The 17699-nt window shown below is 41.7% G+C and overlaps 1 protein-coding gene across 2 annotated transcripts; it reads right to left on the bottom strand.

Moving 5' to 3' along the window:
- Positions 1–611: 611 nt before the first annotated feature.
- Positions 612–6209, bottom strand: LOC147021417 (uncharacterized). Of its 2 annotated transcripts, XM_085891338.1 has the most exons (3): positions 5021–6209; positions 4779–4919; positions 612–3849 (listed from the first exon to the last, which is right to left on the bottom strand). In XM_085891338.1, the coding sequence occupies exon 3, from the start codon at positions 3835–3837 to the stop codon at positions 1045–1047; it is 2793 nt and encodes a 930-aa protein (XP_085747464.1). In that variant the 5' UTR covers positions 3838–3849; positions 4779–4919; positions 5021–6209; the 3' UTR covers positions 612–1044. The 2 variants fall into 2 exon arrangements, with proteins under 2 accessions (XP_085747464.1, XP_085747463.1); XM_085891337.1 differs by having other exon boundaries at positions 4779–6209.
- Between the last annotated feature and the right edge of the window lie 11490 nt (positions 6210–17699).

Here is a 17699-nt window from a genome sequence, read left to right as displayed (position 1 = left end):
GTTCATCATTTTCATGTTTACACAATGCAAATGCATCAAAGTGGTTGAAGTGTTGCTCCATATCCAGATCTTTAAACAAAATTTGGAGATTGTGGAAGGTTATGCTCAAGCATCTCGCTCATTGTCCCAGTAAGCATTGACCTTTGACAATTGCAATATATTAATTTCTCATTAAAACTTGATTGTTTAAAACCTTCATATTTCCGTGCAGTGGTTAACACATATAGCAATGAATATTACAGTTATTGTGCTTGTATTTTGAAAGGTCTGATGACCATGATGACCCTATACCACTTTTGACAATGTAACAGGACCTGCAGAATGCAAGGGACCACATGCTGACCTTGATGTATCATGTCTAAAGCCCGCCGCACACGAGCCGACGTTCGCAGATGCAACGCAACAAGACTGTCGGCTGCAAATCTTATACAATCTCGTTTTTGGCATTGACTGCCACACATTATGCGACTGTCGATGACTACTGTTGGAAAACTTTGCAAGGAAACACAGGTCAGGCTCAGGCTACTGCATTTAACTTTGATAATACCATCTTTTTGCTTCAAAGTCCACATGAAAAAAACATTACAATTAAAAAAAAACCTACAACCATCAAAAAAAGTGTTTTTTAATTAAAAAAATGAAAATAAAAAAGAAAGTTACTGAAAGCTGAAGTTAATTTGGTCAATACATTGTGCCACATCGTCAGTCGCCGTAGACCGCACACCACATGATGATGCATGACTGATGCCGACAATTCGTCATAAAAGTTTAACATGTTCAACGTTTACGATGATCGCCGATGTGCCTACAACCTTGTTAATAACATTTGTCAACTGCTGCACATTACACGATTATCAAAATTTTTCACAGACTGAATTTTCTCAGATGGTCTGGTTGCATTGAATGCGATCGTGTGCTGCGGGGCTGTAGAAGTGGAAATGCTGCGTATGTTTTCCTGTAAGTCTTGGTCAATCATTTTTATCATGATAAAACACTTATTTTATACATTCAGTTAAAGGGATTTTATATCTTGCAATCATGTAGTTATTGCTCAGCATAACAGGAAGTGCTGGGGTCTCGAAGTGCACTCCTGAGCTTTGCCCAAAACAGTTGTTGGGCAGTCTCATCCTCAGGCCAGACAATGTAAGTCCGCTGGCCTAGAACTCTACTAAGTCTATCAGTTGTTCTTAACCAGTATCCGGGAAGGTCCTCGAGCAAAACCATGATAAGAACGTCCTTGTGCTCGTTGAAAAGCCGATGCATTGCCATTTGCACCTCCATCGAGCACCAATCACTGCGGAGGTAACTTTCGCTGAGCAAACAAATGGTCTTGCGACTGCTGTAGATACCATCGATGATATTATCGATGATGTATCGGCCAAGTTCAAAGTCACGGTGGTGGAGACAGAGTTTGTAAAAGGGTGGTCCATGTTGTTCTAAATTGGGCCGAAGATAGTTCATGACCCAATCCTCATCGCTGGAGTTGTAGGATACAAATGCATCGTAGCGTTGCGAAGCCTCACAATCTTTTTTGCGGAACTGGCGAAACCGTGCACGAAACAAGTAGTAGTTGTACTTAAGATGCCAATGTCCCTTTATGTAGGCCAATGGACCCAGGAGGGTGAAAAGCACTGCAACTCCAGTAAACTCCAAGAGTTTGACACCAAGCAAGCTCTCGTAGCAAATTGAAATGTCAAAGTCCACAAAATACGGACGGTCTGGTGCACCGGGTGTATCGCAGCGGTACTCGTATAGGTCAACGACTTGCACGGTTTTGTTATATATGGCCCAGTTCTTGAACCATGCATTGGCACAGGTGCAGCGGAGCTGGTTTTTACTCAGATCAATGTATCGAAGGCTTTTTAGAGAATCCAAAGAACCTTCATACACAAAGCTCAGTGCGTTTTTCTCCAGGAAAAGTGTATGAAGAGCTGTGTTGTTCTGGAATTGCTCATATTGAATCCGACTGAGTCCAATGTTGCTCAGGTCCAGGTAATTGAGCTTTGCGAGTGGTTTGAAGAAGTCAACACTAAGAGCCCGTAGACCAGTGCACTCCTCACTGATGTAAAGGATACGGAGGGAAGTCAGCGGTGCCAACGTGTCGGCTTGCAATGCTGTCAACTTGTTGTTTTGGATGTACAGGATGTGTAAAAAGTGCAGACCATTAAAGAAGTTTTTGGGAATGAACTCCATTCCTTCTTTTTGCTGAGAATAAATCTTGAGCATTGAGAGGTGTCTGAGATACCGGAAAGGCGATATGCTTTCACCGTAGTGGAAGTGCAACTCATTTATTGCCAAATCCAGTACGTTCAAATTCTTCAGATGTGCGAACCATCGATAATCTAGTCTCGTGAGTCTATTCCGATCGAGATACAGCTTCTTGAGATTTGTAAGTCCATGGAAGGCCTTAGTTTTGATTTCCTTCACACGGTTGCCTCCGAGATCGAGGATTTTGAGGGACTTCATTGAATAAAATCTGTTGTCCTTAAGCAATGCTACTTTGTTATTTCGGCAATTTAGCGTTTTCAAATTCTCAAGGCCATCGAGCATGTGCATCGTGAAGTCGGTGATGAGGTTGTTATCGATACGTAGGTTCTGCAGCTGCTTGAATTTCTTAAACGCCCCTACTCTAATCATCGAAATGTGGTTGATATGTAGCCAGAGATTACAAAGATTGGGGAAGTCTGGCAATTCCCCAACTTCTTCGATCAAGTTGAATTTGGCACTCAGATGCTGAAGAGACAAATTGCTGTCGGCCTTTATAATCGACAACGTCTTCAAGTAGTTGTAGTCGAGGGTGAGATTGAGAAGATTTTGTGGAATGACGATCTTCTTCTTGCTCCAGTTGATTCGGTTGTACGACAAGTCGAGGGATTTCACATTTCGACACATCGTCAGGTCGATGTCCGTTTCATTCTTGAAGTGATTTGCTTGCATTATTATTTCTTCAGCTTGCATAGCTACAGGAGCTTTGCACATGATATTTGCTGAACTTGCATTGAAGCGTAAGTTGGAGATGTTTAGCGTACGTGGTTTGACATTCTGCAGGTTGAAGAAGTCTCTGACTTGCAATGGATTACCAGACACGTTTAGCACTGCAAGGTTGTTAAGGTCCGTGTGACTCATCCAGGACATGTCTGAAATACTATTTCCAGACAGATCCAGAAATTGTATATTTTTGAGGGCTGTAGAACTAACATTTACGATTTTGATGTGACACTTAGCCAGGATAAGGTAAACCAGTTGTTGTGGGAAACTGCACGACAGGTTAAATGTTGAGAAATAGTTCTTTTGGACATTCAGAACTGACAGAGAATAAAGTGACCGGATGGAATCTGTAACCTCGGTGAACGTTTTAAACTTGTTCTGAGAAATGTCCAACATACGAAGATTGCTGAGGTCTTGAAAGGTGTCTGGCAACAGAATTTTGTTCCTCGATAAATCCAACGTCATCAGGTTTTTCAGGTTTTTGAACGTCCCATGTAAAATACAACTCAGTTTATTTGCAGAGATGTCGAGAACGACAAGGTTTGAAAGGCCGTGGAATGCATTCAAAGAGATGTTTGCGATTTTGTTATGATTCAGAGTCAGGTTGTGTAACGCTGTCAGCTTCGAGAAAATGTAACCCTCAATTTCTTTTATTTTATTGTAAGCGTAACTGACAGTATAGATGGTTGAATTGTTTGGCAGGTTTTCCAAAGTCACGTTGATGTACTCCAAACCCTTCTTTTCACAATTTACAAATGAGGAATTCCCGTAGTACTGGACACATTTCCTCAATGCGTAGCCTCTTATTGCAAGCGGCAGGAGGAACAGCAGAAGCACTTGTTGTTTCATTGTGTCTTGTTTCTAGACAGGGTAATGACACGTTAAGGGATGTAGAACAAGTCAATGGTTACAAAAGCTTTCTTTAAACACTTTAACCCTTGGATGAAAAGTTTGTTAAATAATAATAATAATAATAAGAATAATAATAATAGATAACTTGCATCAGTGATTTTAAAACGTACTTATTAATGATTTGTCTGATAGTTTACATTTATATGGTTAAAATGAAATATACTTATTGATTAACTTGCAGAGCCAACCTGTCGCTTTGTTGATGGACCAATTAGTCGTCCTGTTTGCCAAAAAAATTGGGTGAGAAGGAGAATAAAACGAAGACATTAACTCGTGCATGGAGTGCTTTAACCATTCCCCACAACCCTTCCCCATCCTTGTCCTCACGTTCCACTCCCCCCACTTTATTCCCTGTTTGTCCTGATGTCCCTTTCCGTTAGAAATGTCTCACACACGATGACAGGCTTTAACAGGCCCGTCCGTCTGTTTGGGGGCCGGAGGTAAGAAGTGAAGGACAAATTGTGGCTATGCATAAGGAACAGAGAGAGAGAGAGAGAGAGAGAGAGAGAGAGAGAGAGAGAGAGAGAGAGAGAGAGAGAGAGAGAGAGAGAGAGAGAGAGAGAGAGAGAGAGAGAGAGAGAGAGAGAGAGACAGACAGACAGGGAAGAGACAGAGACAGAGACACACAGACAGAGAGAGAAGAGAGAAGAGAGACACAATGGCGTTGATGTATATAGATTGTCTGATAGTTCATCCTTATATTTTAATGACTTGTCTGATTGTTCACAGTTATGTGAATAAAAATGAAATATACGTATTAATGAATTGATAGTTTATTAAAGTTTATGAATGCAAACTTTTACCCAAGAGCAGCAGCAAGCTTTCAAAATCTTGTAGGTAATGCTTAACCAAGTTAGAGAAGTTTAAACATGGCTTACCACACAAATGCTCCTTTCGTTTGAATGTGATAATCACTGGAGTGCTTCCTTGATTTTATAGCAGGTAAACTTCTGGTGACAATGTCGAAATACAGGATGTCAAAGACCTTCCATTTCATGAAAAGCAGCAAAGACAGATATCTGTAAAAAGACAGCAGAACCACGTGATGTCTCACACTTGGTTAGTGATGGTCGGTGGTGGTAACACGGCCTTTTTGATTGATTAAAATATAAACTCTCACCAGTTTAGAGCCAGGCAGCAAGTGGACAGATGGCATCAGTCATGTCAGTTCATGTCTCAATATCGTGATTGCTTAGTTCCTCGAAATGGCAGGGTGTGGAAGCCCCATCCATTTCCTACCCTTTCCGCATCCCACATTTTCCTCTTTCATGGGAGTGTAGGGCACTTCTCACTTTCCATGATCGTTGATGGGAAAGCATAAAAGGAATATACAGTACATGGAAATCTAGACAAGAATAAACAACTGATTGGCTCCATCAGCACACCATCGACATCTTGGCCTACTTCGCAAGTGATCTGGAGTAGGAGTTAAGAAGAGAATATTCTTGCATTGTTGATATTCATTTCCTTTTAACCCTCTTTTTTAGTTTGTATTTGTGAAAGACTGCATCTTTCATGTACAGTGTGTAATTTATTTTTATGCTTTGTTTTGCTTATCTCTATCCTTTTTCTTCTCTTTGTTCATTTCTACACTCATTACATTCCATCTATACATAAACAAAACATCTATCCATAAACAAAAAGGGCAGACAGGGTATCTTAAGGATATGCACCTCACCTCTAAGCTGTCTAGCATGGATTTGAATCCCGACCAAGCTATAAACTATGCAATCCTTGTGTTCCTCAGGCAGAGCGAGGTATCCATGTGCGTGTTGTCCCTCAGATGAATATTAAACTTCGTGTCTCATTTGCCAGTACTCGTTGGTAGATGGTAAAGATCCCACAGTGTCTTTAGTGAAGAGGAGACGAGTTATCGTCGGCACTCTGAGCAAATTATTTGTTTCTGTTCTGACTGACTGCTGGAGAGGCAGAGGCAAGCCATCCACCATAACCAAACCACCCAGGATAACCAAACCGACCAGCATAACCAAACCACCCAGCATAACCAAAGCAACTGGCGTAACCAAACCGTCCAGCATAACCAAACCAGCTGGCAAAACGAATCAAACTGGCATACCAACTAGCATAATCAAACCAGCTGGCATAACCAAACCAACCGGGAGAACAAAACCATCCAACGTAACCAAACCACCTGGCTTTATGCATAACCAAATCACCTGGCTTAACGCTTAGCCAGACCACCCAGCTTAATGCATAACCAAACCACCCGGTTTAACCAAACTACCTGGCAGAAGCTAACAACCCAACATAACCAAACCACCTGGCTTAACGCATAACCAAACCACCCGGTTTAACACATAACCAAACCACCCGGCTTCAGCAAACCATACAGCATAATCAAACCACAAAGCACAACGAAGCCAGATACCACAACCAAACCACCTGGCAAAACCAAATCAATCAGCATAAGCAAACTAACCAGCATAACAAACCATCCGGCAAAACCAAACTCCCCAGCATAACCAAACCAACTTGGATTACTAAGCTAACTCGCATTACCAAACAAATTGGCATAATGAAGCCAACTGGCATAACTCAACCAACTGGCATAACTAAACCAACTGGCATAACTAAACCAACTGGCATAACTAAACCAATTGGCATTACTAAGCCAACTGACATTACGAAACAAACTGGCATTACTAAACAAACTTGTATTACCAAACAAACTGGCATTACTCAGGCAACTGCCATGATGGAACAAAATGGAATTACGATACAAACTGGCATTACCACATAAACTGGCATTACTATATAAACTGGCATTATCATACAAATTGGCATTACTATATAAACTGGCATTACTACATAAACTGGCATTACTATATAAACTGGCATTACCACATAAACTGGCATTACTATATAAACTGGCATTATCATACAAATTGGCATTACTATATAAACTGGCATTACTACATAAACTGGCATTACTATATAAACTGGCATTACCACATAAACTGGCATTACCATACAAACATTAAAGCCTGGTGTTGGCTCAGTGGTTACGGTAGCAGCTTGGAATCCAAGGGTCCTGAGTTCAAGCCCCTTTGGCCACTGAATTAATACACACCAGGGGGTTGACTCAGCCTGTCATCCTTCTGAGGTCGGCAAATTGAGTACCAGCTTGCTGGGATATTTGAGCCATTCGAGGTCAGAAAATCATCTGTGGCAGCGGGTAGATGAGGCACGAATTAGTGACTGCTAATATACTTGCAGAACGGTATGAAGTGCACTCCACCTTAGGGGGGAGACCGGTTCAAGTGAACACCGTGATCTACAATAGGACTGGCAACCACTGTAGATTATTTCTGCCATCGAGAGGCAAAATGCCCGAGTATGCTCGATCAGATGACCATACAAACTGGCATTACTATATAAACTGGCATTACTGTATAAACTGGCATTACTACATAAACTGGCATTACTATATAAACTAGCATTAATACATAAACTGGCATTACCATACAAAATGGAATTACGATACAAACTGGCATTACTACACAAACTGGCATTACAAAACAATCTGGCATGACCATATAAACTGGCATTACCAAACAAATTGGAGTTAGTAAACCAACTGGCATTATTATACAAACTGGCATGACTAAACCAACTGGCATTATTATACAAACTGGCATGACTAAACCAACTGGCATTACCAAACAAACTGGCATTACGAAACCAACTGGTATTATTATACAAACTGGAATTACTTTTCAAATTGGCGTTACCAAACAAACTGGCATTACTCTATAAACTGCCATTACCATATAACTTGGCATTACTATACAAACTGGCATTACTATACAAACTGGTGTTACCATAAACTGGCATCACGATATAAACTAGCATTACTACATCAACTGGCATTACTACATAAACTGGCATTACCATAGAAACTGGCATTACCATACAAACTGGCATTACTATATAAACCGATCACTATAACCTGGCATTGCTATATGAACTGGCATCACTATAAACTGGCATTACTATATACAAACTGGCATTACCATACAAACTGGCATTACTATATAAACTGACATTACCATACAAACTGGCATTACTATATAAACTGGCATTACTACATAAACTGGCATTACCACACAAACTGGCATCACCATACAAACTGGCATTACCACATAAACTGGCATTACGATATAAACTGGCATTACTATATAAACTAGCATTACTACATAAACTTGCATTACCATACAAAATGGAATTACGATACAAACTGGCATTACTACACAAACTGGCATTACAAAACAATCTAGCATTACCAAACAAACTGGCATTACCAAACAAATTGGAATTAGTAAACCAACTGGCATTATTATACAAACTGGCATGACTAAACCAACTGGCATTTCCAAACAAACTGGCATTACCAAACAAACTGGCATTACTAAACCAACTGGTATTATTATACAAACTGGAATTACTATACAAATTGGCGTTACCAAACAAACTGGCATTACTCTATAAACTGCCATTACCATATAACTTGGCATTACTATACAAACTGGCATTACTATACAAACTGGTGTGACCATAAACTGGCATCACGTTATAAACTGGCATTACTACATCAACTGGCATTTCTACATAAACTGGCATTACCATACAAACTGGCATTACTATACAAACTGGCGTGACCATAAACTGGCATCACGATATAAACTGGCATCACGATATAAACTGGCATTACTACATCAACTGGCATTACCATACAAACTGGCATTACTATATAAACTGACCACTATAACCTGGCATTGCTATATAAACTGGCATCACTATAAACTGGCATTACCATACAAACTGGCATTACTACATAAACTGGCATTACCATACAAACTGGCATCACCATATAAACTGGCATTACCATATAAACTGGCATTACTATATAAACTGGCATTACTGTATAAACTGGCATTACTATATAAACTGGCATCTCTATTATAATTCCAAGCTTGCACACTACAAACTCGGCTCGCCATCACACGATCCCGAAGAAATTGCTGTGGCACTTAGCGGACATGCCGGCAATGTTTGGGAAGTCTTGGCGTTCCATAGTACCACTTGCATTTTGCACAATGCGTATTTTTGTCATTCCCCGTGTACGGTCTGTTGTCTGCTACCAGCTATGTTGTACTGCTATCCCGTGCATGTGCACGGGTATCGCTAGTTACTACATAAACTGGCATTACCACATAAACTGGCATTACTACATAAACTGGCATTACCACATAAACTGGCATTACCACATAAACTGGCATTACTATATAAACTGGCATTACTATATAAACTGACCACTATAAACTGGCATTACCACATAAACTGGCATTACCATACAAACTGGCATTACTACATAAACAGACATTACCATACAAACTGGCATTACTATATAAACTGACATTACCATATAAACTGGCATTACTACATAAACTGGCATTACCATATAAACTGGCATTACTATATAAGCTGGCATTACCATATAAGCTGGCATTACCATATAAACTGGCATTACCATATAAACTGGCATTACTATATAAACTGACATTACCATATAAACTGACATTACCATATAAACTGGCATTACCATATAAACTGGCATTACCATATAAACTGGCATTACTATATAAACTGGCATTACCATATAACTTGGCATTACTATACAAACTGGCATTACTATACAAACTGGTGTTACCATAAACTGGTGTTACCATTAGGACATCATAGGTCGCGTGGTGTGGCAGCCATATTGGAAAAACGGAAAAACTTTTGAACCTCTGTATCATTGAAACTGCAACAAAGAAAAATTTGAAACTTGGCACAAAGCAAGTACTCCTCATGGGGAATGAGTATGATTTTTTTTATGACATCATAATTGCATATGTAGAATGCCACATCTGATCAGCATGAAAATTTTTGAGGGTCATCTAGGGATAAAATGGTCCACAGAAAAAAATTTCATGATGTCATTGGTCAGATGATTCGGCAGGCATATTTTTTTGTTTTTTTTAAAACTTCAAAAACCGTCTTCTCTGAAGCGGCTGAACAGATTGAGGTGAAACTTGACACGTTTGACCGCCTGTCCATGTGGAACAAATGGTTCACACATATGATGTCATTGGTCACATGGTTTGGCAGCCATATTGGATTTACCCTCAAACCTATAAAAAATCTTTTCCAGAATGGCTGAACAAATTGAGGGGTAACTTCACACAAGTGTTTCCCATCCCATGGGTGTACAAGTGGCACATAGCAAGCACGCCTCATGGGGAATGAGTGTTATTTTTATGATGTCATAGGTGCTTGCCTTCGTTATGACGTTATAGTTGCAGATGTTGAATGTTGCATTCGATCAGTATAAAATTATTTGAGGGTCATCTAGGGATACAATGGTCAACAACATTTTTGATGACGTCATCAGTCACGTGATTCAGCAGCCATATATATATATATTTTTTTAACCTTCAAAAATTCTCTCTGAAATGGCTGAAAAGATTGAGGCGAAACTTTACACATATGATCACCTATCCAACAAAAGTGTCACACATATGATGTAATAGGTCACATGATTTGGTAGCCATATTGGATATACCTGAAAACCTATATTAAAAAAAATACACCACTCAAAAGAAGTTCTGGCGAGGGTTTGCAATCTCTGATTACTATTTTTCTTGTTTATTTTGTTTCACAATCTGCTGATTAAATGAGGAATCTCATTTCCAAAGAAAAACAATACAGTGTATTTTCCACAAATGAATGTTTCCAAATTAATTCATGATCAATGCACTATTTTTCTTTGGAAATGACTGTTGTACATGAATTACAATTTACAAGGCAAATTTTAGCAGCTCTGAAATCTGCTGTCCTCCCTGGAGGGTCATAATATGTCTCAGAGGCTTCTGGAGTTCTTCATCTTGCAATACTAGTCTTTTGAGGTGCACAGAAATCTGGATGAAACCATGTTGACTGGCTTTATAGGGACTCAGGATTAACAGTGGATAATGGTGAGTGGATGTGCACACAAAATTCCTGAAGGGAATTTAAAGCATATATTAGAAGCATTATTATATAATATAAAATGCATATATTATAAGCATTGTTATACATACAAGCAGAGTACCTACCCTACGGGCGATCTTGTTCCAAACATGCAACACGTTCTTGTGATGCATACCTTTATTTGGACGGTGTATAGGTAACTGACAGCTCTGTATAGGAAAAAAAAATTAATCCTGATTACATGGTTGAAGCAAAAACATACCGACTGCTTGTAATTCAAAACACTTCACTGGAAAACCTGGGGACAGGAATACTGTGCTGTAAATGGTGAGAATTGTAATACCCTCCAACACCTCGAGGTGGCGTTACATGGTACACATTTACACTGAGAGTTTGCTTTCGCTCCCCCACCCCCCAGACCACCAGAAAAGATAAAAACATCCTGATACACTCATTGAGGTCAGGCTGATCCTGTGATCCTGGATGTAATCAGCCCAGAACTGCAGGAGTAGCACGACAAACACACACACACACACACACACACACACACACACACACACACACACACACACACACACACACACACACACACACACACACACACACACCTGGCTCCACTCATTCAGGAAAAAGTAACAACAAAATACAAAAACCGCAAGAACAGAACAGGTTCCACAAACAAAAACCAAGCACCATGTTGTGGGATTGTTACCATTGTCAGAGGAGAGGGTATTGCATTTGGGTCGCTTTGCTTGTCTGTTTGTTTGTCTGTACAGAACTTTAATGTTTTTCTCCGCAACCACTTGTCAGATTGAGACAAAATTTTCAACATAGGAGCAACTACTCATGTGAAATGTTTTCATAGTTATGACGCCATAGGTCACATGGTGTGCAGCCATGTTAGTCAAACAGAAAATCTTTGGACCTCTGTATCTTTAAAACCACACCAATTAAAAAAATTGAAACTTGGCACGTGGCAAGTCCTCCTCATGGAGAATAAGTGTGATTTTTTTTTTTATGATGTCATAGGTGCCTTCCTTATGATGACACAATTGCATAGGTAGAACGCTACATCTGATCAGTATTAAAAATTTTGAGGGTCATCTTGGGATAAAATAGTCCACAGAAATAAACATTGATGACATCATCGATCATGTGACTTGGCAGCCATATTGTTAAAAAAAAAAAACTTCAAAATCTTCTTTGAAATGGCAGAACAGATCAAGGCGGAACTTTACACGTATGACCGCCTATACATGGAGAACAAAATTTTCACACATATGACATCATAGGTCACATGGTTTGGCAGCCATATTGGATTTATCCTGAAACCTATGAAAATCTTCTCCAGAACGGCTGGAGAGATCGAGGGGAAACTTCACACGAATGTTCCCCCAAGCCTTGGGGATAACAGGGTATTTACGAATAATTGATGTCACAAAGTCTGGCAGCCATATTGGATTGAGCGAAAATCCTTAAAAACGTATGTTCTCTTCAACTGCTTAATTGATTGATGTGAAACTTCAAAATTATAATCTAGTGGTAATGGGGAATATATGTTTTAAATTTCAACTTGATCGGACACATGGTCTGGCAACCAGAATTATTATTATTATTTTTTAATGTGGGTAGTTTTAGATTTTTTTTTTTTTGAATAAGGCTTACTTGGCTGTGCCTGGATGGGTTTAAGGGTAGAGGAGTAGCAGCTGTTTTCCCATCCAGATTCCTCCTGATGACTTCATCTTTGTTTTTTGCTTGTTCGGGTTCCTTCTGATGACTCCATTGCAAGACTGTACCTATTTGATCTTCCCTTTGATTTGAATTTATTTTAATCCCATTCTAAATTATATTGAACAAAATAATAATAATAATAATAATAATAATAATAATAATAATAAATGTCATGGGTCAGGGTCAGCGTCAGGTGTCCAAAGTGGAGTTGCACAAAGCAGGACGTCTTGGTACCCGGTCATCACTGCCAGCAGTTATAAAGTTTACCATTTACTGCCTTATTACGATTGTTAATGTTTATACTTGTGTTTTGTTTATGCTTTCAGATATCACCTTGATTGAGTAAATTAAAGTCTCTATAGTGAAATCGGCTTGTTTCTATTCTACAACAATTTAATTCACTCAATCTGACACCATGGACAAGTTCCTCAAACTGGAGAGATTTGACGCCGATCCGAACTCAAGCACGGCAGTTAAGCAATGGCTCCATTGGCACCGAACCTTCTCAAACTTTCTGGCAGCCATCTCTACTCATGACCCGGACAAGCTGAACATGCTCATTAATCACATAGCACCTTCAGTCGATAAATACATCGCTGAGTGCAAAACATACGATGCTGCCGTCAACATTCTCAAAGCACTCTATGTAAAGCCCAAGAACAAGGTATTTGCAAGACATGTGCTCGCTACACACAGGTAGGAGGTGGGAGAGACACTCGATCAATATATGCAAGTTCTGAAACAGCTAAACGAGGATTGTAACTTCCGGCCCGCAACCGCGGAGCAGTGTAGAAACGACTCAATACGCGACTCTTTCATATATGGACTGCAATGGGCTCACATACGACAACGCTTGCTGGAAAATCAAACATTGGGCCTTCAAACAGCTTTCGACCAAGGTCGCGCTTCAGAGATGGCCCAGAAACATTCCGAGTCCTATGGGTGGCCTGTCCCTCCTGTTAATGCTGCTGCTGTGGAGATCCGAGAATCATCTCAAGAAGCTCTGGAAACAATAGCGGCAGCGAATCCATTTGTGGAGCGAAACACCATTACGACGGCCATTTTTGCTGCCGTGAATACTAAGTGTTTCTTCTGCAGATATAATAGGCATCCTCATAGCAAATGCCCTGCAAGAGATACCACATGCAACAGCTGCGGAAAGAAAGGCCACTTCTCTAAAGTGTGTAGGTCCGCTTCCTTGAAACTAACCTCGGCGGCTATCCCCACTCTTGCAATACTCTGCTGCTTCGCCGGATTGCCTAGCTAAAGCTGTTGTGAAAGTGCAGATCAATAGGCACTCAGTCGCAGCATTGATCGATATTGGAAGCTCCGAAAGCTTCGTGAGCAAAAATTTGGTAAAAATCCACAAGTGGAAGCTCTTCCCTGCCATCAGTAAAGTTTCCATGGCCTCCACTTCCCTATACTCAAATGTTCAGGGATATTGTAATGTTGAGCTGATCTTATCAGGACATACCTACAGTGATGTTCGGCTGATGGTTCTCCAGGACCTATGCGCTGACCTCATCCTGGGTCACGATTTCTTGAAACAGTATTCGAGTGTTGAGATTCCCTTTGGTGGAGCCAAGCCATCTGTAAAAGTTTGCGCACTTGCCACTGTTTCTCCACCTTCGTTGTTCGCCAACCTAACTCACGATTGCAAGCCAATAGCCATGAAGTCACGGCGATATACCAGCGCAGATACCAAGTTTATTGAATCCAAAACCAAGAGGCTTCTTGATGAAGGAATCATTGAACCGAGCGAGTCTCCATGACGTGCCCAAGTATTAGTTACAACCAACCATAATCATAGAAAGCGGATGGTCATCGATTACTCACAAACAATTAACCATTTCACTCTACTCGATGCCTACCCATTGCTGCGAATAGATGAAATGGTAGGAAATATAACTAAATATCGGATATTTAGTACAATCGATTTGTGCAGCGCCTATCATCAAATTCCCATAACAGAAGAAGACAAACCATTTACAGTGTTCGAAGCCTGTCAAAAACTATATCGGTTCTGCTGGATTCCATTTGGCATTACTAATGGCATTTTTTTTTTTTGTATACCTTGGTCGAGGCTCGTATGAGAGCGAACACACAACTCACAGCAAGGAGGCATGAGACAAGAGGGGCGGGAGTGGAAGGGACAAAACAGTGGGGAACAGACACATTAGGTGAACTGTGGAAGGGAGAGGGATGGGGATGGGACGGGGAACATGGCGAAGAGAAGATGGACATTTCAGGGACTTTCAAGAAGGAAAGCAGGAGAAATGAAGGAAGTGGGCTTGGGTGGATTATCGGGGGTAGAAAAGATCGAGGATTTGGATGGGGGAAGATAAGAGGTGGTGGTGAACAGCTGTTTTGAAAGCCTGGAGGGAAGAATGGGAAAGAATAGAGTGAGGAAGTTTATTCCAAAGGCAGGAAAAAAAAAGAGGAATGAAAGAGTGAAGATGAGCAGTGATTCGTGATTTTGGTAGTTTTACCAGAAGGGAGTTGTTGGCGGACCTTGAGCGCCCTGTGGAAATGTGGTGGGGACAAATCGCAGAGAGAGCAGGGGGGGCAAGGCTGGAGAGGAGTCGGTAGAAGACAGAAAGACCACCGACCAACCTGCGGTGATTGAGTGAGAGGCCCAAAGACTCAGCTTCATTGCGGGAGATGCCGATGATCTTAAATGCCCTGGTTTCGACAGCGTGAAGCCGAGAAAGGTGGGAGGCAGGAGCACCAGCCCAGAGGGGAGAGCAGTACTCCATCAGGCTACGGACAAAAGCTTTGTAAGTGGTCAGGAGCTCAAGAGGGCTGAGGAAGGACTTAGCACGACGGAGGATTCCCAGTCGGCGACTGGCTTTTGAGGCGAGGTTGGAAATGTGACTTTCCCAGGAAAGGTCATGGCAGATAGTGAGACCTAGAAGCTTGAAAGAAAAGACTTCTTCCAGAGGATTGTTGAGAAAGTGGATGGGGGGGGTTTGTAAACGGTCCTTTCGAAGAGACATAGTGAGAGTGTGAGATTTGTCTGGATTGAAAGACATGTTCCACGTGTTGGACCAGTTTGTGATTTTATCCAGATCTGCAGTGAGCGAAGAAGCTGTTGCTTGCCGGTCTGAGGGATGACAGATGGTACGGCAGAGGGTGGAGTCGTCGGCAAAGAGAAATAGAGGATTTTCCAGAGAGTCCGAGAGATCATTGATGAAAACCAGAAAAAGAACAGGGCCCAGAACGCTATCTTGAGGAACTCCAGCCTGCACAGGAAGAGGGGATGAAAGAACTCCATTTAGGGCCACACGTTGACTGCGACAGGAGAGGAAGTCTGCGAGCCATGAGTGGAGATGGCCTTGAATACCATGGGAAGAGAGTTTGGTGAGTAGGGCAGGGTGCCAGACTGTGTCAAAAGCACGTGATATGTCCAGGGATACGGCTCGGATTTCCTGTCTGGCATTGAGGACCTCCATCCATTGATGGGAGAGCAGAAGCAGCATATCCAGGGTAGAGTGACCTGGACTGAAACCAAATTGATGATTGGAAATCAAGCCATTGGAGAAGCGGAAGGATTTCATGTCTGAAGCGATGATGGATTCCATCACCTTGCTGATGATTGGGAGAAGGCTGATTGGTCTGTAGTTATAGGGATCTGTTTTTGCACCTTTTTTATGCAGGGCAGTGATGTTAGCAGATTTCCAAGCAGATGGCAGATGACCTTGGGCAAATGAGAGGGTGAATAGAACAGAGAGAGGTTGAGCAAGAGCAGAAGAGCAGGCTTTGAGGACACGTGGGCTGATGCCGTCTGGACCGGTTGCAGAATCTGACTCGAGGTTTGAAAGCAAGCTCTCCACCTTGTCAGCAGAAAAGGATACAGAGTCCAGGGACAGTTGGGTGCGACTGGGTAAAGTGGGTAGAGATAGTGATGGGTTTAGCACACAAGATTTAGCTGCAAACACCGAGTTTAGACATTCAGCTTTATCACGTGTGGAATCAGCAGTGCGGCCATTTGAGGTAAGGGAGGGGATGGAGGGGGAACATACACCAGAAACAGATTTGATTAAATGCCACCAGGATTTTGAGGAGGGAGAGAGGTTTGAGAGTTCAGACTTGAGATGAGAAAGATGTTGTTTTCTGGCTCTCCTGAGGGTAGATACACACTTGTTCCGAGCTTTGTGGAAAGAACTGAGATTGCCCTCAGTTGGGTTTGCTTTCCTTGAGGCAAAGGCAAGTTGTTTCAGGACAACTGCCTCGCCACAAGCTTCAGTAAACCAAGTGCGGGAGGAAGGGTAAGACAACTGAACACGAGAGGGGATAAATCTGTGCATTAGGGAGAGCAAGTTTCTTTGAAAGAATTCCCAGGATGAGTTGATGTTTGAGAAAGTAGCGATAGGAGACCAGTCTGTAAGTTTGATGGCTGCTCGGAGACCCTGCCAGTCGGCTTGAGTGAAATGCCAGACTCGACGGCGGTGAGGTGGTTCTCTGATAACAGCCAGAGAGATGTCCACTTTGACAAGGACGTGGTCAGAAGAACCAATTGGAGCGAAGGAAGAGCAGCAGATATTGTCAGGGAAATTTGTCAAAATCAGATCCAGAAGAGATGGAGTACCATTGGTTGAGATCCGGGTCGGGAAGTTGACCGATTGAGTCAGTCCCAATGAGTCGCAGAAAGCTTTTGCTGAGGTGCCATGGCAGGTGAGAGAGGTACCCACACCTAGCCAACTGGCGTGATGACAATTGAAGTCACCACATAAGAGGAAGAGAGAGTTTGGATGAGAAGATAGAAGATGGTCCATGTTTTCGGATAGTGAGGTGTAGATGGAGTCATCACTGTTCAGTGGACGGTACAGTACACATATAAACATGAGGTGGGAGTGGAGGGGAAGTCGAAGCCAGAGGTATTCCTGGGGGTGTGGGGGAGTGAGAGCAGTGCATGGAGAGTGAGGAATAGAGTCTTTGATGAAGAGAGCAACACCTCCACCAGGACGAGGCTCAGGCCTGTCATACCGTAAGAGGGAGTAACCAGGGAGAGATACTTGGGAGTCAGACACGTC

Source organism: Eptatretus burgeri, chromosome 8 (assembly GCF_056783735.1).
Source record: "Eptatretus burgeri isolate ZD-2024b chromosome 8, Ebu_testis_v1, whole genome shotgun sequence".
Classification (NCBI taxonomy): Eukaryota; Metazoa; Chordata; class Myxini; order Myxiniformes; family Myxinidae; genus Eptatretus; species Eptatretus burgeri.
This window is presented reverse-complemented; position numbering and strand designations above follow the sequence as displayed.

Bases quoted from the DNA above. Each gene is read 5' to 3' on its own strand.
- LOC147021417 (XM_085891337.1), bottom strand. From the start codon at position 3,837: ATGAAACAACAAGTGCTTCTGCTGTTCCTCCTGCCGCTTGCAATAAGA.